We start from the raw sequence: 18,771 nt of genomic DNA on the forward strand, positions 1-18,771 counted from the left end.
GATAATGATAGCCCATGATTGGTTGTTGGACTGGAGAGATAACATTCCACCAATCATATGCATCTATTTCACGTTGCCAACCTATATTTTTAATGAAAAACTTTCTTAGGGGTGCTCGATATTTCTGGGCACCCTGTACCTAGTACCTACTTATGAAAAAGTGTCCAGCAGAATTTTCAGTAAAAACTTCATATCATACAATTATTGCATGAAAATAGAAATGAAATCATGTTCGAGCAAACGGAGATCAAATTTTTCGAAAGAATTGATTCGAAAGGCAAAAAAAAACGCTTACTTCAGAATGTAAAATTTTTGTCAGCCTTTTAACCGGTGGTGTGAGATCTTTATCAAAATTGTTTTTGAAATTGAAGATTCAAAAAAGCTAAAAAAAGGTTTTCAAAAAACTGATGCGACATTTGCAGTGGAAACTTTCACTTACCAATACATACAAAATTTCGTACAATTTGATTAAAAATTCTCAAGAACGAGTTAAAAATGTAAACATTTTATACTTCGAAGTATTCCTCCAGAAAGGTGGCAAGAATCGTAGAATTGAAATGACGATAGCTTCTCAAAATTATCTTTCACTACTGCAGTACTGCAAATATGGGGTTGAAGAGGGATTATAAATAGTCCCTGTAATGTACAGTTTTTAATATTTAATTATTAATATATTTATATCAATCATAAACTGAAAGACCGATTAGTATTTTAGCTCCATCCATGAGAGTCACTGAACCAATTCAAATCAAAAGCTCGGCGATGAGAGAACGAGTTATTTTCTTTCATCAAACACAATTAACAATAACATTGTATAACTTACAATTTTATTAACATATTCACAAACACATCTGAACCCTGTACAGTAGCTGAATCCAATAGAATTGAATTTCTCAATACGTTGAGATTTTATAATTAAATCATTTTAACCTTTTCATATCAACAAATTGAAACTACTTACAGGAACAGGGTAAAGTAACTAATACCTACCCGATATAAAAATGTAACCATTGTAACCCACACAACATACTGAGCTATTACTATTAGCTACCTCTCGCAAATTCGTTGCATTAGGGTGAAAAAAACGGCTAAAATATTTGTCTAAATAAGATATCGATGTACAAAAATAAAGGCTGTGTAACTCACGTGGTCAATAACGTTCTCTGGAAAACACATTTCACAGTCGATTTGTTGTAAAAAATAGCCATATAAGTTGAAAAAAAGTTTAAATTTTCACTGTCGATACAGAGTCGCGAAGCAATATCGAATTGATAACAGAGTAAACCGTAATCAAACTACACGCACACGTGTAACACCGATAAAGAGATACCTGAGACAGGTTCGCAGCTCGCACCGTTCGAACACCGAAGGCTCGTTTGTCCGAGTGACTTATTAAAAACTCGGCGCGAATCAGTAGTAGCGTGACGAGTAGACAACGTTGATGCGTAGAACCACAAACGTAATCCACACCATGCGATGCAGGTTCGGGTGTCGGTGGTCGGAGTTGCTGGTCGGTGATCTTCAGATGAGGGTAGGTTAGGGGTCGCTGATTGATTGATGCGTTCGATCCACTGCCAGTGGTTGTATTTTGATCAAGGGTGAGAGAAGGGATCTCGCTGAGGGATGTATCATTGTGTGCGCGATGTTTTATATGACACTTGATTTTTTTTTCTACGAAGGATAACTATCTAACTATCACCACACGTATTTGTCCAGGTTCAGCCGGTTCAGGTAACTATAGTGCTAGAAAAAGGTTTGTGAAAAGGAATCCTTCCATGTTACGGTAAGCACAAAATCAAAAAGTAAGAATATTATTCGCATATTGCAATGGAAAAATCTTCAATCTTCAACATTTTGAATCCAAGATAAAACATCATCGTTTCTAATTCTACATATTGAGGTTGCCGATGAAAAATGTAGATTGATCGAGCAACCGAGCAATGAAAACTAAAATGAACTTCAATGAAAATTCTAACCCGAATGACTTCCAATTTCCATCATCGGGTCGTACATTTTTCTTTCAACCTTTGTTTACTCCTTTCCCACTTTTTTCGGCAAGAAATTCGCAAGTTACGCCCCCAAAAAAACACGCGATCCGAAGGCTTTAGCGGAATGAGAAGTAAGAATAGTAGGATTGATCCTGACTCAGATTTTCTTCCTATAATAACCTCAGATTACGTATAGTCGGTAGTGAGAAAATTTTCTAAAAATTGTTGACCCTCGCTCTTCCCCGGATTCTCAGAAAAAATGAAGGAAAATCTGCGTTCTTTTGCTCACACTCTCTAGATGACGTAGCGTTTTTTCCCACGTTTTTAGTTCACATTTTTAATGTTTTTTTTTAAAAAAAATTTCCAAGTATTTAGAGTTTTCAAATTAGAAAAAGAAAATTAATGAAAAAACAAAAGAGATCACTTTTGAAAAAATAAGTGTAATATTAGATTAATAACCTTCATCTCGTAATATTTAATTTTTCTATGCAACTTTTATTTTAAGACCATTGTAAATTCAGCATGTCAAAGTGTCAAAAATAAAAATATACATAGGTACTTTATTATTATTAAGTAAGTAAGTATGTAGGTATACCTATTATTTATTTACCTAAATTACATAATTATGAGGTGCTGTTTTAATTGTTTCAATTTTTGTTTAAATTATTTGGTTAGAAATAATCCAGCTCTTCACCTCGCCTCCCGGCACAAGAAGGTCGTTATGTACATTTATGTAATGTAATATTTTTGAGTTTATATCATGTCGTCATGCGCCTGTAATGTTTCAATAAATTTCATTTTGTTTCATTATTACTAATTTTTGATAACCTAGCCGGCCGGCAGCCGCTGGCTGAACCAATGTGCTAATTTTGCGAAAACTAAATTTTTTTTATATTTCGAAATCAAGGATATTCTTGTAGACTTTTAAACAGCCAATCAGAATCGTCCAAATTGCTGAATATCGAAGCTCATCTGTTTTGTGTTCAAAGTTGCGTAGCATTTACTTCTGCTGAAGATTTGAGAGTTCTTGTCATTTAAATTGCATATCAAACATTTTCAAGGCAGTTTTTAATATTTTAAGTCATGCCATATTTGAATTTTAAGGGCCGAATTCATAAACGTTACTTAAGGGACACTTGGCTAAGTGGTGAATTTTGATTCAATTTTTCTCACGAACGAATAAAAATTTTATATTTTTAAAATGATAAATCAACACTTCGGAGTCCAATCTCTCAATTTATTCAAAAACAAAATTTCAAAAATTCAATCACGCCTGGAAAAATTGCTTCAAAATTCACCACTTAGCCAAGTGATCCCTAAGTAACGTCTATGAATATGGCCCTAACGCTCGTTTTTGAAGTTTCGCTAAACAGTTATAAAGTCGTCGTATTTTGATCTCGACTTTCTTGTTTTTTTACTCATCTTTTGTACATCGAGTATTTTTGAAAAAGCTTCAAATTTTTGTAGGTTATTTTCCCTTTTGAATTCATTTTTGTAACTTAAATTGCGCATTTGGTTTGAATTTTTTAGAATTTATGAGGTATTCATCATCAATGGAAGAATCTCGAGATTTCATTTCGATCAACTCTTACTTATAATTTTCACGTTGGGTTTTTTTTTGGGGGATTTTTTCAAGATGATTCTTGTACTTTTGAATTTGTTTTCATCTTTTAATTGCGTATCGTATACATATTTTAAAGGCAGTCTATGGCAAATATTTCATTTCCATACATATTTGTATTCTGAGGTTTCACTTTTTCTGATTAATTTTAGACCGTTGAATTCTATCTGATGCCCATTTTTCATGTTAGCCCCTTGATCAATTTTGACCACAAAAATTATCTTAATAAATAATTTAAATGAAAGAGAGAGGGATACAGAAGTTATCGCCAAAGTATAATTATTATGCTGAAATTCAACGTGTACCTAGGCAATTATTTATAGAGCCTCTGAATAGAGTCGATATTAATGAATAAAACTCCATTAAATATTTCAGTCCTTTAATCAAATTAAAAAACTAATTTATTCCTTATACATCTGTATATTACAAACAACATTTCTTTAAATTCAAATTTTATAACAAACAGAAACATACGATTTCAACGATAGATAAACGTTAACGTAAAAAGGTGTAAAAAATTTTTATAAAAGAATGTTAATAATGATATTGTAAAATTTGAAATTTCACGCAGTTTCTAGAGCTTAAATTTTCGTACTTTAAACAGTATTTTGAAAAATAATTAACGCGCGACGATTTGAATGAAATAAAAAACAAATACAAGAAAGTAGCGAAAATTCAGTAATAAATAAAAGACATGATTTCGTTAAAAATAGAAAATTGTTAATTTTTCTTATCTCATTACTACAAGCATTTTTACTCTTCAGTACTCTTGCGTATCTAATACCTCAAAATCGAGAAATCTCGGCACTCGTGTAATTTTCTTAATTCAACATATCAAATCAAGTTATAAATTCAAAACAAAATGGAAAATCAAGATACGATTAAAGAAATAAATTAAAACAATATTTCATTGCAAATATACGAAACTTCCACAGCGAAATGATATGAACTTTACATACATATTCTAAACACAATTATCCGTTTTTCACCAACTATGGAAGCATAATATATTTAAAAACAGGTATTCTGAGCGAATCGAACGTACACCGAATTATATTTTCCTCTCTCACTTATGCATCTTACACCTAAATACCTATCGTATTTAAAATGAAATCTATAAAGCATCATGTTTTGCTACAAAGTACAAACGTAAAAATAGGTATAAAAAGCCGGCGGTCATATTAGATTTAATCTCATTTTAATCGAGAAAAATTATAATGAAATCAGAGTAAATTATACTCCAACAGATGAATTTCATCAAATTATTTTTCAATTTACATTTTACATTAAACTTTTTTCGCTGGCGTATATGCAATTCAAACGAAATAAAATAAAATTCTTATTTTAAAAACAAAAAAAAAAAACACCGATATATTTGACAAATTTAATTTTCAACTACCACCGTAACACTTTAGTTGATAATTGACTTACAAAAAGGAAAAAAAAGAGAATTGATACAGTGGAACAAGTCACCTTAAATTCTACCGCGGCCATATACCATTTAAATTCAACTCGACCAGCATAACCACACAAGATACTCACATGCCAATGAAAAATACACTAGGTACCTACTACATTACACTACAACTGTGGTAGTTTCAACGTATATTACTTATATTGACATTATTGTACAAAAAATAAAGTATTCGATAACAAATTAAATAATATGTAATTTTTTTTTTAAAAAAAGAAGGAGAAAAAGAGAAAAAAAAACGCATTCTGTTACTTTTTGTAAAACGTTACAAAAGAGAGAGGAAAAAAAGCTTAAAATATTTCGAATTATTTACAAATAATTTAGCATATTCGCGTAATCGTCGGGTCGTACTACAATTTTGATTACCGAGTATCTAAACGCATCTATTTTCAATTTCTCTACACCATTTGTTCATTTAAACTTTCATTAATTGCTTACGCTAATTTCTTGACAATTCTCTTGAAAATTATCCTTGCAGTTTTCCTGACTTTCTAGTACGAATTTGCTGCTATCCGTCTTCAAACACGTATCGCTGACCGCTGTTTCAGATACCGGTGGCTTGAATATTGTAGAGTATGGAAATTTCTGGTGACATCGTTCTTTGTATTCTTCGGTTTGCTTTTCGGCGTCTCCGAAAGCAGAATTTTTGAAAGCGGTAAAGATTTTTGAACACGTCTGTTGAATTACAAAAGTGGAAAAAAAAACACAGAAAACATTAAAACTATGTCGAAATGTACCTAATTTTAACGTCGAAACAAAATTTTTTGAAGGTCTTCTCGAACAACACTAATTTTCTTTTTAAAAAAGATACTACTTCAAACGATTTAGGACAAAAAATTAAGTCTTCGAGCTTGCAATGAATTTTCATTTGAACTTGAAAAAAAATTAAGAAGCTCTCACTTCCCTAGTTACATATTATAATATATGTAGGGTGTAAATTTGGGAGTTACAGGAAGAAGCATTCTTGAAACAGTTAATATTGACTACTATGAAATTGACCTTCGCATTACTCGTATCTTCGATAGGTTTTAGTTTTCAACTTTATGAACAAAGAATTGCCTAGCTCAATGTCCACAGGAAAAGTATCATGATCTTGTTTTAAAACGTCAACTCTACATATTACTAACACTTCCTGGCGAACATAAATGCCTTACAACACGAAATCGGCAACTTTTATATCACATCTACTAAATCAATTCCGAGAGGAGGAGGAGGGGGAGGAGAGGGTAGCGGCATGAGAAGAAATTATGACTCACTTGTATGCTGATATCGTCAATGTTGGGATCTAGAGTTGTAGCAAGTTTGATGGCTTCGTCTTGTTTCGATGGATCTAATAAATACATCATTTTTGCACCTAAAAAAAGTCATAAAAATAATAAATAAACTCTACCATAATCGTACGTCTTTCAACGATTCTCAAACGAATCACGGCGTTTTTCAACAACTTACCTTCGAATAAGACCGGTAAACTTCTCGAATTTTCGGCAAGGAACTCTTTATTTATTTGTGCAGCTGTACGCCCTCTTAAAATAGGTTCCATCTCTTTCTGTAAAACAGTTAAAACAGGCTCCTCCACCGATGGTTCTGTTTGTTTACGTAAACTGACTAGTTTCAACTCAAATCGTATCAGACAAGAGTGCAATTCTGCATTTGAACTATCTAATCGAAAAGCTCTTTTTATTGACTGTAACATTAGCAATGGCTTATCTGTAACAGAGAATGTTTCAATTAATTCAATATGAACTGGTATGAAATTCGGAAAATTTACGAAATGGAATCACTACACATTTTATTAAAAAGAACTTCCTGAAAAGAGGTACGTATTCAACAGTAAAAAATAGAATACATTCTAAATACATGTTTAAATTTTGAAAAAAAAGGCATAAGAAAAATAAAAATGAAGTTAGCTACAGCTTGCGCGAAAACTTTCCAAAAACATGTCCTAAAAACATAAAACGCCACTTTTTATCCACAAAAATTCTTTTTTGAGCTTGGGGGGAGGAGTGATTATACTTCTAAACCTTCCTTCTTCCTCATACAACCTTCAGAAAGATATTATTAAACATTGTCAAGAGTACATTAAAATACAGACAAAATATCCTTTCTCAAATTTCATAAAAAAGTATATATGTAAAATTGCGAAAAAAAATAAGTTTTCACTTTAATAAACTATAAAGAAAAAAATTAGTTCAAAATTTATAAATTTTTGGCCTAAAAACTAGAATTTTAATATTTTGCTATTTCTTCAATAATTTTTAATCAAGAATTGTAAAAATTACTCGGTTTTCTACCACTTCAAAAAAAATGCCAGGTTGAGTTTTTTGATCTTCATTTCTTTGTTTCAAAATCAATTTTTGTTTTCAAATGTTCTGCTTTTGAAAAAAATGTATTGAGTTTTTATTTTAAATTTGGTTTCAATATTTCTTTGTTTTTTCTCGTTTTCATAAATTGAAATTTCAACACTTTTTTCAGCACTTTTTCAATTAATACGCGTAGACTAGCAAAAAAACTTTTCATGGTTTTGCATCAACGTTCAATTGTGGCTATTTTTTTTGTATTTTTTTTTTTTCTAAATCATGAAAACATTTTATTCATTTTTTCAACTGAATTATTTCACTATGACTAAGTATAATGCATATCAGTTGTCTTGCCTTTTTTTGTTCTTTAAACTAGAGGTACCTACTAACTAATACCTATGGAACTTTTTATTCCCCCCAAAAAATGTTAAGTACCACTATTCTTCAAGTTTTTTACCATTTTACATTCGGTTTGGAAATTTTATACTGACATAGGAAAATGTTTCTATTTTTTCCCTTTTTTTATTTTCTTAAAAATTTGATCTGAAAAAATTCCATGTTTATTTTCGTTTGTTTGTATATTTTTTAATCACAAAAAATTTCCCGTCTCGGAACATTCAAAAGCAACGTCTTCTGATATTTCTTCAATTGTTCTCGATTTTTTTCAAATATCTACAATTCTACACACTTGGTTCCATGTACTTGTACAGTGATGTAATTTTTCTATTTTTTTAAAATATTATTTCAAATTACCTATTTACTTTTTTAAATAAAAAATTACACATAGGTAGGTCTAGGTACAAGGATAATATCGTTTCAAGTAGCTTGAAATTTTTTGTTTCAACTTTTCCCATTCTGGAAAAGTTTCAGATTTAAAAAAAAATGAAATTTTCTACATTCAAGTTTTTTTTCGATCACGAAAAATTTCTTTAGCTCAACAAAAAAATTTCAACGAAACGTGGTAACTCCAACGATCGACATCATTTTCTCATTTTTTAAAATCTTTTGAAAACATTATTTCAGTTTTTTTTACGATTTTTCGCTCATTTTTTTCAATTTTTTTACAATCAGATATTTTTTTTGGTACATATTTCAACAAGTATCACGTCAACAAAACTACTTTTTCAAACCAATTATTTCGAGTTTTTTGATTTCTTCTTCTTCTTCAACTAGCGAAACATAACTTCTCTATTTTTTTAGTTTTAAAAAACACAATTTTATCACAAAACATTGCGTTTGTATTTTTTTTTCATTTTGAAAATGGTAGTTGGAAAACTACCTAGGTATTTCAATTTTTTGTGACCGGTCATTTTTGGTATGTTTCATAATTTTAATCCCTTTACTTTCAATTTAAAAGAAAAATAATTTTCATTTCATCATCAAGCTTGCAAGTACCTGCATCTGCTCCTATCTACATATTTTTGAATACCACACATACTCCCGGTTTCTTGCGACTCTAACTAACACCAACAATTCAAACAAAATCAAAGACTTCATCATTTACCTATGTAGATAGAAAAATATATTTAAAAATTTTCTATAAAAAATCTATCGGTTTATTCCACAAACCACGACAGATATCGGCAAATCCGGTATCACCTCAGGACCCATTATTCCATTTGGCCTTTGATAGACATCCGAGCGACATTCTTAATCTAACCACAATTATATCAAAACCTGCCCATACCCATACCCATACACATTCTCCATCATCATAATCATGGCTCGTAAGCCCGACATTACCAAACAATTGCAACGAAATGGAAAAAATTTAAATTTCGATAACCCATTATCGGATTTTGTAACATAAGTGCAATCAACGATCGTTTCAGAACTACAAATTACTACCTACTTTTTAATTTCGTTTATCGTGAGGGTTCTAGGCGATCAAATCGTTCGACCAATATATTTCTCGAATTATGTCTCGATTAAGATGTAAAAGGTACCTGGTGCATACTGCCTAGACCTACCTAACGATTATTTATCTCGAACCGATTCCATAGTCTAAGTACCTAACTACCTTCTGCATTCGTATAGGTAGGTACTACATACCGCGGCGCATACGAAATCTACCCGGCGCGGCGTTACTCGATGATTTTCGTGAAGAAGGAAAAATCACGCCGAAGGAGCGATAATTACACCAATACGGAAATGTATTTATTTATTTATTTATTTATGCAGAATACTCGTCTGCAAATACGTAAATGTTACCGATACATTCGACACAGTTCGTACTCGTAGTACACTCAGGGCCACGTTAATTATTATTTATTGTTACATTATCCATTAACGAGTTCGGATCGTTTAACATGGCGCAAATCGCATATTTCCCATACTCGCAAATCCTCCTCTCTTTCGTCGACGAATAATTAGGTTAATAATTTTTATATGAAAAAAATTCAAATAAAAAAAAAATACCATAACGTCCTTTAACGAGGCTCGTACTTGCGTAACTAACAATGTAAATCGTAACGATGTTATTATTACACTTTAACGAAAAATCATATTACGTAATGCACTTTTCATTTCAAAATCACACTCGTACTCGCGTTTAATTACTCAATTATCATCGGGAATACTACTCGTACAAATGCGCTGCACCAATCTCATACGTAGGTACTATATGTTTGGCGTATGTGTGTACCTGCCGATGAAGTGCCGATACACAAGATATGTACCATATCCATTTCCAACTTTTTCTCCGCACTCTTCTCATTAATGTGCTTCTTTACATTTTCAATGAAACCTATCGTGAAATGACACTTGTACATCTGCATATGTCGTGCAGTCACGCATATCCTTTTTCAATACATAGGTGGAGGTAATAGGTGAGGTAGGTAGAGGTACTGTAATGCAGCAACAGGTACCAAAACCTAACTACGAGTACGAGTATGTAAGAAGAAAACACCTAAGTATCACAGTGGGCTGTGAGCACCCTCAAAACGGGCGTAATTCAAAAACTTACAATGAACCCTAAAAAAATGGTATAATGATACCCTCCCTTATGTTTTTGGGGTCGCAGAATACGAATTTGACAATATTTTTTTTGTAAGGGTGGGGGGTGAGGGGGTTAGGAGAGCGAAAAATTCAAAATTTGACTATAATGATGTGTGATATGTCGAAATGTATGTTTTTGAGGGTGTAGATCACGAATCTGACAATGTTTTTTTCGTAGGGGTCAATAATGGGGGCTGAGGGGGTGAAAATGTTTAAAAATTCAAAATTTGACTATAATAATGTGTGATATGTCGAAATGTATGTTTTCGAGGTTGTAGATCACGAATTTGACAATATTTTTTTCGTAGGGGTGAATGGTGGGGGATGAAGGGGGTGAAAAATTCAAATTTTGACCATAATGATGTGTGATATATCGAATTGTATGTTTTTGAGGGTGTAGATCACGAATTTGACAATATTTTTTTCGTAGGGGTGAATGGTGGGGGATGAAGGGGGTAAAGATGGTGAAAAATTCAAAATTTGACCATAATAACGTGTGATATGTCAAAATGTACGTTTTCGAGGGTGTAGAGGGGGTGAAGTGTGGGGGATGAAGAATTTTCTATTGGGGAGCCGTCAAAGTCCCTGGAAGAAAAAATTTGTCACATTTTAACGAAATTCACCAAGATTTTTCACTATAATCGACTGTGGAGGTCGCGGGGGCACTTTAGGGCAAAAATGGCAATTAACATCTTGAAATGCACTATCTTAAGTATTACCAGCCACTGGAATTTCCCGTGCATCTACGTGCGAAAATTTTTTCTATTCCTATTTATGCAGCAGAGTAGACAAAAAACGGAGTTTCAACGTAAATTATACCTCTATAATTACTTTATAACAACTAAAACCGAGTAAATTGATGAAAATTACTCACTTTTAGTTGAATTATTCATATTCGGTACATTTCGACATATCACACATCATTATAGTCAAATTTTGAATTTTTCACCGTTTTCACCCCCTTCAGCCCCCACCATTGACCCCTATGAAAAAAATATTGTCAGATTCGTGATCTACACCCTCAAAAACATACATTTCGACATATCACACATCATTATAGTCAAATTTTGAATTTTTCGCTCCCCTAACCCCCTCACCCCCCACCCCTACAAAAAAAATATTGTCAAATTCGTATTCTGCGACCCCAAAAACATAAGGGAGGGTATCATTATACCATTTTTTTAGGGTTCATTGTAAGTTTTTGAATTACGCCCGTTTTGAGGGTGCTCACAGCCCACCGTGACTGTCCTTTTAAAATGTAATTTAAATCGACCTAAAATTTATAAACGAATTCGACCATCGTCGCTCGTATTTAAATCAAGTTCCTTCTCAAAAACAATGTCCTTTAGAGACAACAAATACTCGTACACTTGTTTCGTAATTTATTACCGGAAACTTAGCATGCTTTCATTTCCGTTTTTAATAGAAATGTTAACACGATAAGTATCTCATCGATCACTAAAACGCGACGAAATCACTAAGCCGAAAAAAATCCACTCAGGCATTCAGTTTAATAATCTCATTATTCATTAATAATGCTCCAGAGAGTCAATACCTACATATTACATTCATACACCATACTCGATAACTTACGTCGAGATTAATGCGAATAACCGCGCAGCCAGACTAATAACTCTATGAGGCCGTCACAATGTTATCGTATCAGTATCAAGTCGTCAAAAGAAGTGATGATTTTACTTCACAAGTGACTATAGTCAAGTTAAACAATACAACAAGCAATTTCTCACCTTTCCTGTAGTAAATTTCGAACGCCATTAAATGCGTTTCTATTCTTTCGCTGGCTAGTTGCTGTAATGGTTTTAGGAACTTTATCGCTTGATCTAGAGGATTATCAACCTGTAACAAAAATTACCGATAAAATAGTTATTTTTCCGTTGGGTGCTCCAGTAAAAGATTTTCGACTATCTAATGCGACGTTCATCATTCACCCCTCTTAAGCAGCGGCATCGCGCTTCAAATTTTCGGCGGGGAGAGGGGGAAAATTGGGTACAAAAATGCCGAATGAAAATTCAAAAATGCGGGCCACACTTCTAAAGCAGAAGCTATTTTTAGGAGAGGAGGACGGTGTCGACTGAACATTTGTCGATTGACGTGGTAGAAAAATATCAATTTTGTCAATTGATAAATAAGTTTTCAAATGACTTATACATACATAATTTTTCTCTTTTTTTTTTTTTGAATTTTTGGAGGCCTCAAATATGAGATTTACTTCTTCATTTTAAAATGAGAAACAAATTAGCCCGAGCGAAGCGAGTGCGAGAGCTTTCGAAAATTCTTACTTCGAGATGCTTAAGACCCGAGGTTTTTTTAATGCGAGGAGTTTCTTTTTTGGTTTTAAAAATTTTACATATTATGTATGTAGAATTGGAATGATGTTTTTTTAGGAAGTTAATTTTGAAAAAGAAAAGAGAACAGGCTCGAGCGAAGCGAATACAAAAGCTTCGAAAGTTTGTATTTCGAGAGGCATAAAAACGATGTCTTTCTATGTAAGGACGAGGAGTTTATTTTTTGGCTTTGAAAATTTTAGAATTTGAACGATTTTTTTTGAAGAAAGTAGAACAGGCCCAAGCGACGGCGAAAGCGCTCGAAAATTTGAAGAGCTCTATTCCAAAGTGGGTTAAGTCATTTTTAAAAAAAGCACGTTTTACGGAGTTTTTCACTTCAAAAGTGGGGCAAGTCATCGATTTTTCAAAGTGAATTTTTCTGCAAGCAATTGTTCAATGTCCAAAGAAAGGAACGGTGCACCGACCTTTGCAAACAGAACAAATTTTAGCATCAAAAATTTTAAACGAATTTTTTGTAGAAAAAGTGACTTAACCCACTTTGGAATAGAGCTCTTCATTTGTACTCCAAGAAGCGTAAAAACTATATTTTTTGTGAAAAGTTTTTTTATTTGGCTTTAAAACTTGATTTTTTTAGAAATTTTCATCTTGATCTTGAAAAAGTAAAGAAAACAAGCCCGAGCGAAGTGAGGTCAAAATCGTTCGAAAATTTGTGTTTCCAGAAGTGAAAAATAATAATGGTTTTCTTTCATCACAGGCCCTTACTCAAAATTTTTCTGAATGAAAATATGGCTGGGGGAGGGAGGTATTATACCCCCGACCCCTCCCACTCTTATGCTAACATTTATGAAGGCAATTTTTTTATTCGTTACTCTGACTATAAAAAAGAAAACTAAAGTACTTTTAAACCCGTTAATGTGGAACAGTTTCACATTTTTAGCACGATTTTGAGCATTGTTGACTGAATGAAACAAAATTTTTCATGTAGATAAGTGAACATTTCCAGAGCAAATGCCATATAATTTTTTGACGATTTCTTTCGGATAGATTTTTTGACCAGAAAAATCCATTTAAAAATATTGAAAATAACCCATACGCTTTGACTATGAATTAAAAAGAATATATATTTTTTTTACAAATATTTTTCCATTAAGTAATAGTCTTCAAAGAGCCCCCCAAAAAAATTGAAAAAAAATCTAGTCGATTCACTTGGATATCTTACCCAGCTAGCCTTTTCATCATTTTGAGAAAAAAAGCTGAAATTTTGAAGGCTGTAGTTTCAAACCGTTATACTCGTAAAATCATCGCCGAATTCTCAAACTTGTTAGTTTGCGCGTCAGACTGTAATTTTGAAAATTTACAGTAGGTATTTTTATGACCTTTGAAATCAGTACGCCAAGAAATGTCGAGTTTTCCTCGAAAACAAAAAAATACCCTCTTCTCTTCCCTCGTTTTGTCTATATTCTATTTTTCAAAACAAAAACAAAATCAAGAGAGCACACGTATGAGCACCTGGAAAGTAAATGTAAATTTAATTTTCATTGTACACAATTAATTTTCACATTCGGGCTTTCTTAAAATTTTATTTTGAAAAAATCAAATTATTGTCGTTCCAAAAATAAAGTTTAAACCATGTATTATCAATTTTTTCATCATTTTTTGACAATTTCGCGTCAATTCTGCGCAAGGAAATATTCGGGTACGGAAAGTGAAATGACTTAATCGGTACTTGGGATTCAAGACCCCCATCATGGAATTTTTAGATCAATACCTCACTTTTCCCAAAAAGAGCTAAAACTGTTCAAATTTGAAAAGCGCAACACCAACAGTAGAGAAAAATCATCGGCTCATTCAATGAACAAGTACCTATTTATTACGAAATCGAATATATCGCGTCAATGACATGATATTAGGAGGCAGAGATGGAGCAATCACTGGCTACTCGAAACTTGCATTTTTTTTAATTATAAGGAATGCTCGATTTTTGGCCAAATTGTACAACTGAATCTACATTTTTATGATTTTTTCGTAATTTGTAAGTTGAAGTTGCCGAGTTGTAGTTTATGAAAATCACCACTGGTTTTTCAGTTCATCAACTGTCAGCAGATTTTTTCAATTTTTCAGGCGCGGTCCTCAGAACCAGTTACATTTGCAAGATATTCGCAAAAAGGCAGTTGTCAAAAAAAAAAAAAAAAAAACACAAAACAATCATAATTAATTTTCAAAAAATGCACTTACTCTTTCCAATTTTTCTGGTATAAGTTCATCTTGAGGTTGAGATTCGTTCTCTTCACTATTGCTCTGAACTTGTTTATTCTTATGTTCACGTTTCTCTTGCGCAGCGATGGCTTGAGCCTTTTCCAATTCGGCCTTTCTTCTAGCCTTTTTCTGCTTATTTAACAACTTCTTCAATTGAGCGGGCGGCACGTTTTCTAGAAAAAAGAAGAAAAAAAGCTTGAAAAATCGACAAAAAAGACAGTTTAGTGTTGACACATCTAGATTACGGAGCAACGAAGTAGATTCTCAAAGAATTGGACCTCTTTACTTAAATGTGTTTGACTCTCTGACACGGGGAAAAAATCGAAGAACAATTTAAAAAAAAATGAATTCAACTTTTTTCTTTTTTTGAAAAAACAAAATTAAATTGTACGCGTAAGTATCTCATTTATTTTTCAATTTATTTGTTCAAGTCGTCGCATAAAAAAAACAATAGTGCAGGTTTTCAAAGCACACGTTGCAATACTTTGGAAGAAAGAAGTAGTGCAATTTTCATTTTATGCACTCATTCTACCTTTTGGGAAATAAACCTGAGAGTAGTAAATAACACTCCACTCGTTAATTATAGGAAATATTTTAATTACTCGACGTAAAGTAAGATCTTGACAAATAATAATCTAGAAAGTCAACAATACGAGTATCTTATACCAGTAGTCTAACAGACGTATCTCGTGATTCGAATAGAGAAAAAAAAATACACAACATTATAGGTTCATAAACGTAAGTAATAATTTCAATTAGTCGTATAAAACATGAAAAAAAAAGAATACATGACGATTATCTTCGATATCATGCCATCGAACGATCTCATTTTAAATTACGCTCCAATTTCACTTTTAATCAGAAAACAAGAGTAGAAAAAAATCACAGAAAATGGGAAAATCACAAAATACACATATGCATGTAAGTACAACATGTATAATGCAGGATCCTCCTATATGAGAACAGTTCTTTGTACGGAGATTTTGCATAATTTGCATAAGCGACGTCGTAAAATTTCTCGGTCACTTTTACCTAAGGTGGATTTGCATTGTGTTTCGAGATAGCTTTAGGTACTACAACATAAGTAGATATATCCACGCAGTATACTTGGTACTTGATTTTAAACAACGGCCGAAACAAAACAAAATAAATACGCGATTGTTTCCATTTTTGCAACGAATTTTCTGCTCTCCATGGTATTCCCTTCGACAACCACTACTGCAACGGTTACCGTAAACTTGGTCGGTTTCTTCGTATTGTACGACCGTCCAGCTATTAAACGCTCCCGTGCCCGAATCATAATAATTCCCACGATTGAAAAATTTTGGGTCAAGTACATGGGAAATATGGCTACTCTCGTATATGTGTACAAATGGCCATTTAAATTATATACCTTCTGCAATCTGTATCTTTTTGTTTTCAGAAGAAAAAAAGAATGAAAAACATCATACTCGAGTTAATACCTTACCTATAACCACGCCACATTTAAATATGTACCTACCGATATTTAACAAGCCTTTTGGCTATTTAGAGAGGTAACTCAAGTACAGCAGAGCCAGAGAGGCGAAAAAATGTGCACATTTTTCGGCACACGACTGACGACACACACACGCAGCTTACTATACTACGTGTACGTACCTACGATAAAATATCAACGTGTGCCCTAGCCTACATTACGAAACTTTCTTACACACATAGGTATACTTATAGGTATACAAGACGATTGTCAATTTAACTGGATCATTTATCGGTTAATTTTGCATCAGATCGCGGTCGGTGCTATCGCCATAGGCGTTATTTTTATCTATGTGATTATGCCAAGCTTCCTTATAGGGGGCGTACTGGTCTCACAATTCATACCATCAATTTGCTCTACGAGTAGGTAGGTTACTTCGCCTTCGATACTTTCAAAACCATATCTCGACTATTATCATTTCTAATGCATAATTTTTCGACAATCGAAAAATCGGAAATGTTACACTTTGAAACGTTTTCATACATACACGCTATATATATATACGGGTGGTTGTTTTTTTTTTTTTTTTTTTACAAGGGAACCCTCCCACGTGATAATCTCCGATTTGAATGAAACTTGGACTGGTGGAAAGAGGTCCTCAAAAAACCCCCATCCCCCAATTTTTAGCTGCTGAAGTTGATTTTTCGATTTTTGGCGAGTGTTTGAAGTTGTGTGCATTTTTTATACTATTTCTCAAGTCATGTCAAAAAATTCGATTTCTGATGATAATTCCAGATTTGACGGACGGTAGTACTAATTGATTAGGTATCAAGCATAGACCCTTTGGCCAAAATTTCAGCTGCTGAAGTTCATGTGGTGGGGAGAAACGAACATTTTTCAAATTTACAGAACAACTTTACCTGTGTCAAAACTTCAAACGCTTGTCAAAAGTCAAAAAAATCAACTTCAGCAGCTGAAAATTGGGGGATGGGGTTGTTTTTGAGGTGCTCTTTCCACCAATCCAAGTTTCATTCAAATCGGAGATTATCATGTGGGGGGGGGGGCGTTCCCTTGTTAGTGGGGTGGGTACTGGGTAGGTAGAGGTACTAGGTAAACTGCAGGTACATACTTCGAAGCCAGCAAAAACATCCAGGAGACGAGCCGCTCACATTGGTAAACATAACAACAACGTATTGCCTGAACAGCCTCATCAGTCATGATACAATTCTTTTGACATATTTGCTCACTACTCAGGATAAGTATTTTCAGTTAACAAAATTTTAGGAGCGAAGAACGTTGAATATGATTCTTGATTTTTTATTCCTCACTCAGTGATCAATAGAAAAACTCATTTCCAGGAATTCCTCAATTGAGGAGCTTGGAATCAAAACTCACTTTTGACACCAAAAATCGATATGCGTTTTTTTGCGGATTCGGATACTTCTTCAATTTCTCTATCACCCTACAGAATCCATTTTTCCAAATTCGGCCCCAGTTCTTCACAATTTCGTGTTAAAAAGTGCCCTTGGAGTCAAAACTCACTTTTGCCACTGGCAAAAGTGAGTTTTGACTCCAAGCTATAAAAAAATCTGTATTTTCAAGGTCGCATGGCAGTCTACAAAACCAAAATGATTCAATTGCAACTTCGGAAGCATTTTCTGATTGTGAAAATAGCGAAAATGTTAGTTTTGAATTTGGAAGTTATGCAACATGAAGAGGTAAAAAATTGGATGTATTGAGCGCTCAAAACGTTTAAAGCTCTCTGGAGGCGGAACAAAATACTCTACAGAAAAATGAGGTCGATAAAAATTGTAGAGAATTAAATTTCCAATCGACATAATGTCGTTAGTTTTTTTCTAGGGTGCTTAGTTTTCGATATATTTGCAAAAGAAAGTATAATTTTTGGAAAAATTCAGCGCTCAAAACATTTAAAGCTGTCTGGAGACGGAACGAAGCATTCTACGGAAAAATTAAGTCGAGGAAAATTGTAGAGAATTAAATTTCCAATCGACATAATGTCGTTAATTTTCTTCTAGGAGGCTTATTTTTCGATATATTTGCAAAAGAAAGTAAAATTACCCCACCTTGGAATCAAAACTCACTTTTGCCAAACTTGAAAGCCATACTGCAACGATATGGCAACTTGAAAAAAAAATTTTTCTCATGGAATCCTATTTAGTAGTCTTACTCAAGAGCTCGACACACTTTGCGACGTTTTTTTCATCAACGCACTAGGCGAAATCAGTTATTGTCGATTTTCTCGAAACTTTGTCCGATGGCAAAAGTGAGTTTTGATTCCAAGCTCCTCAATTTTCAAAGCGAGTACTAAATTATCCAAAAAATAAGGTTTCACAAAAATCCTAACCCAATTTTTCA

The 18,771-nt window shown here is 33.2% G+C and overlaps 2 protein-coding genes across 5 annotated transcripts in view; both read right to left on the bottom strand.

The window, feature by feature from the left end:
* Positions 1 to 1,405, bottom strand: part of LOC135832189 (growth arrest-specific protein 2-like) — a 44,724-nt gene extending 43,319 nt beyond the window's left edge. For 3 of the 4 annotated variants that reach the window (XR_010556285.1, XM_065345284.1, XM_065345283.1), the window contains exon 1: positions 1,147 to 1,405. The gene's annotated coding sequence lies outside the window, so the exon portion shown is untranslated. The remainder of the gene's footprint in view (positions 1 to 1,146) is intronic. The other variant, XM_065345278.1, reaches the window with a different exon arrangement.
* Positions 1,406 to 4,979: 3,574 nt separating this feature from the next.
* The window catches only part of Naa15-16 (N-alpha-acetyltransferase 15/16), an 82,631-nt gene continuing 68,839 nt past the window's right edge, over positions 4,980 to 18,771 (bottom strand). Inside the window, exons 12-16 of the mRNA XM_065345289.1 lie at positions 14,919 to 15,112; positions 12,126 to 12,234; positions 6,533 to 6,790; positions 6,340 to 6,437; positions 4,980 to 5,758 (exon numbers count right to left, since the gene is read on the bottom strand). Of these exons, the coding sequence (XP_065201361.1) occupies positions 5,510 to 5,758; positions 6,340 to 6,437; positions 6,533 to 6,790; positions 12,126 to 12,234; positions 14,919 to 15,112 (908 nt within the window). The 3' untranslated portion in view covers positions 4,980 to 5,509. The remainder of the gene's footprint in view (positions 5,759 to 6,339; positions 6,438 to 6,532; positions 6,791 to 12,125; positions 12,235 to 14,918; positions 15,113 to 18,771) is intronic.

This window comes from Planococcus citri, chromosome 1, assembly GCF_950023065.1.
Source record: "Planococcus citri chromosome 1, ihPlaCitr1.1, whole genome shotgun sequence".
NCBI lineage: Eukaryota > Metazoa > Arthropoda > Insecta > Hemiptera > Pseudococcidae > Planococcus > Planococcus citri.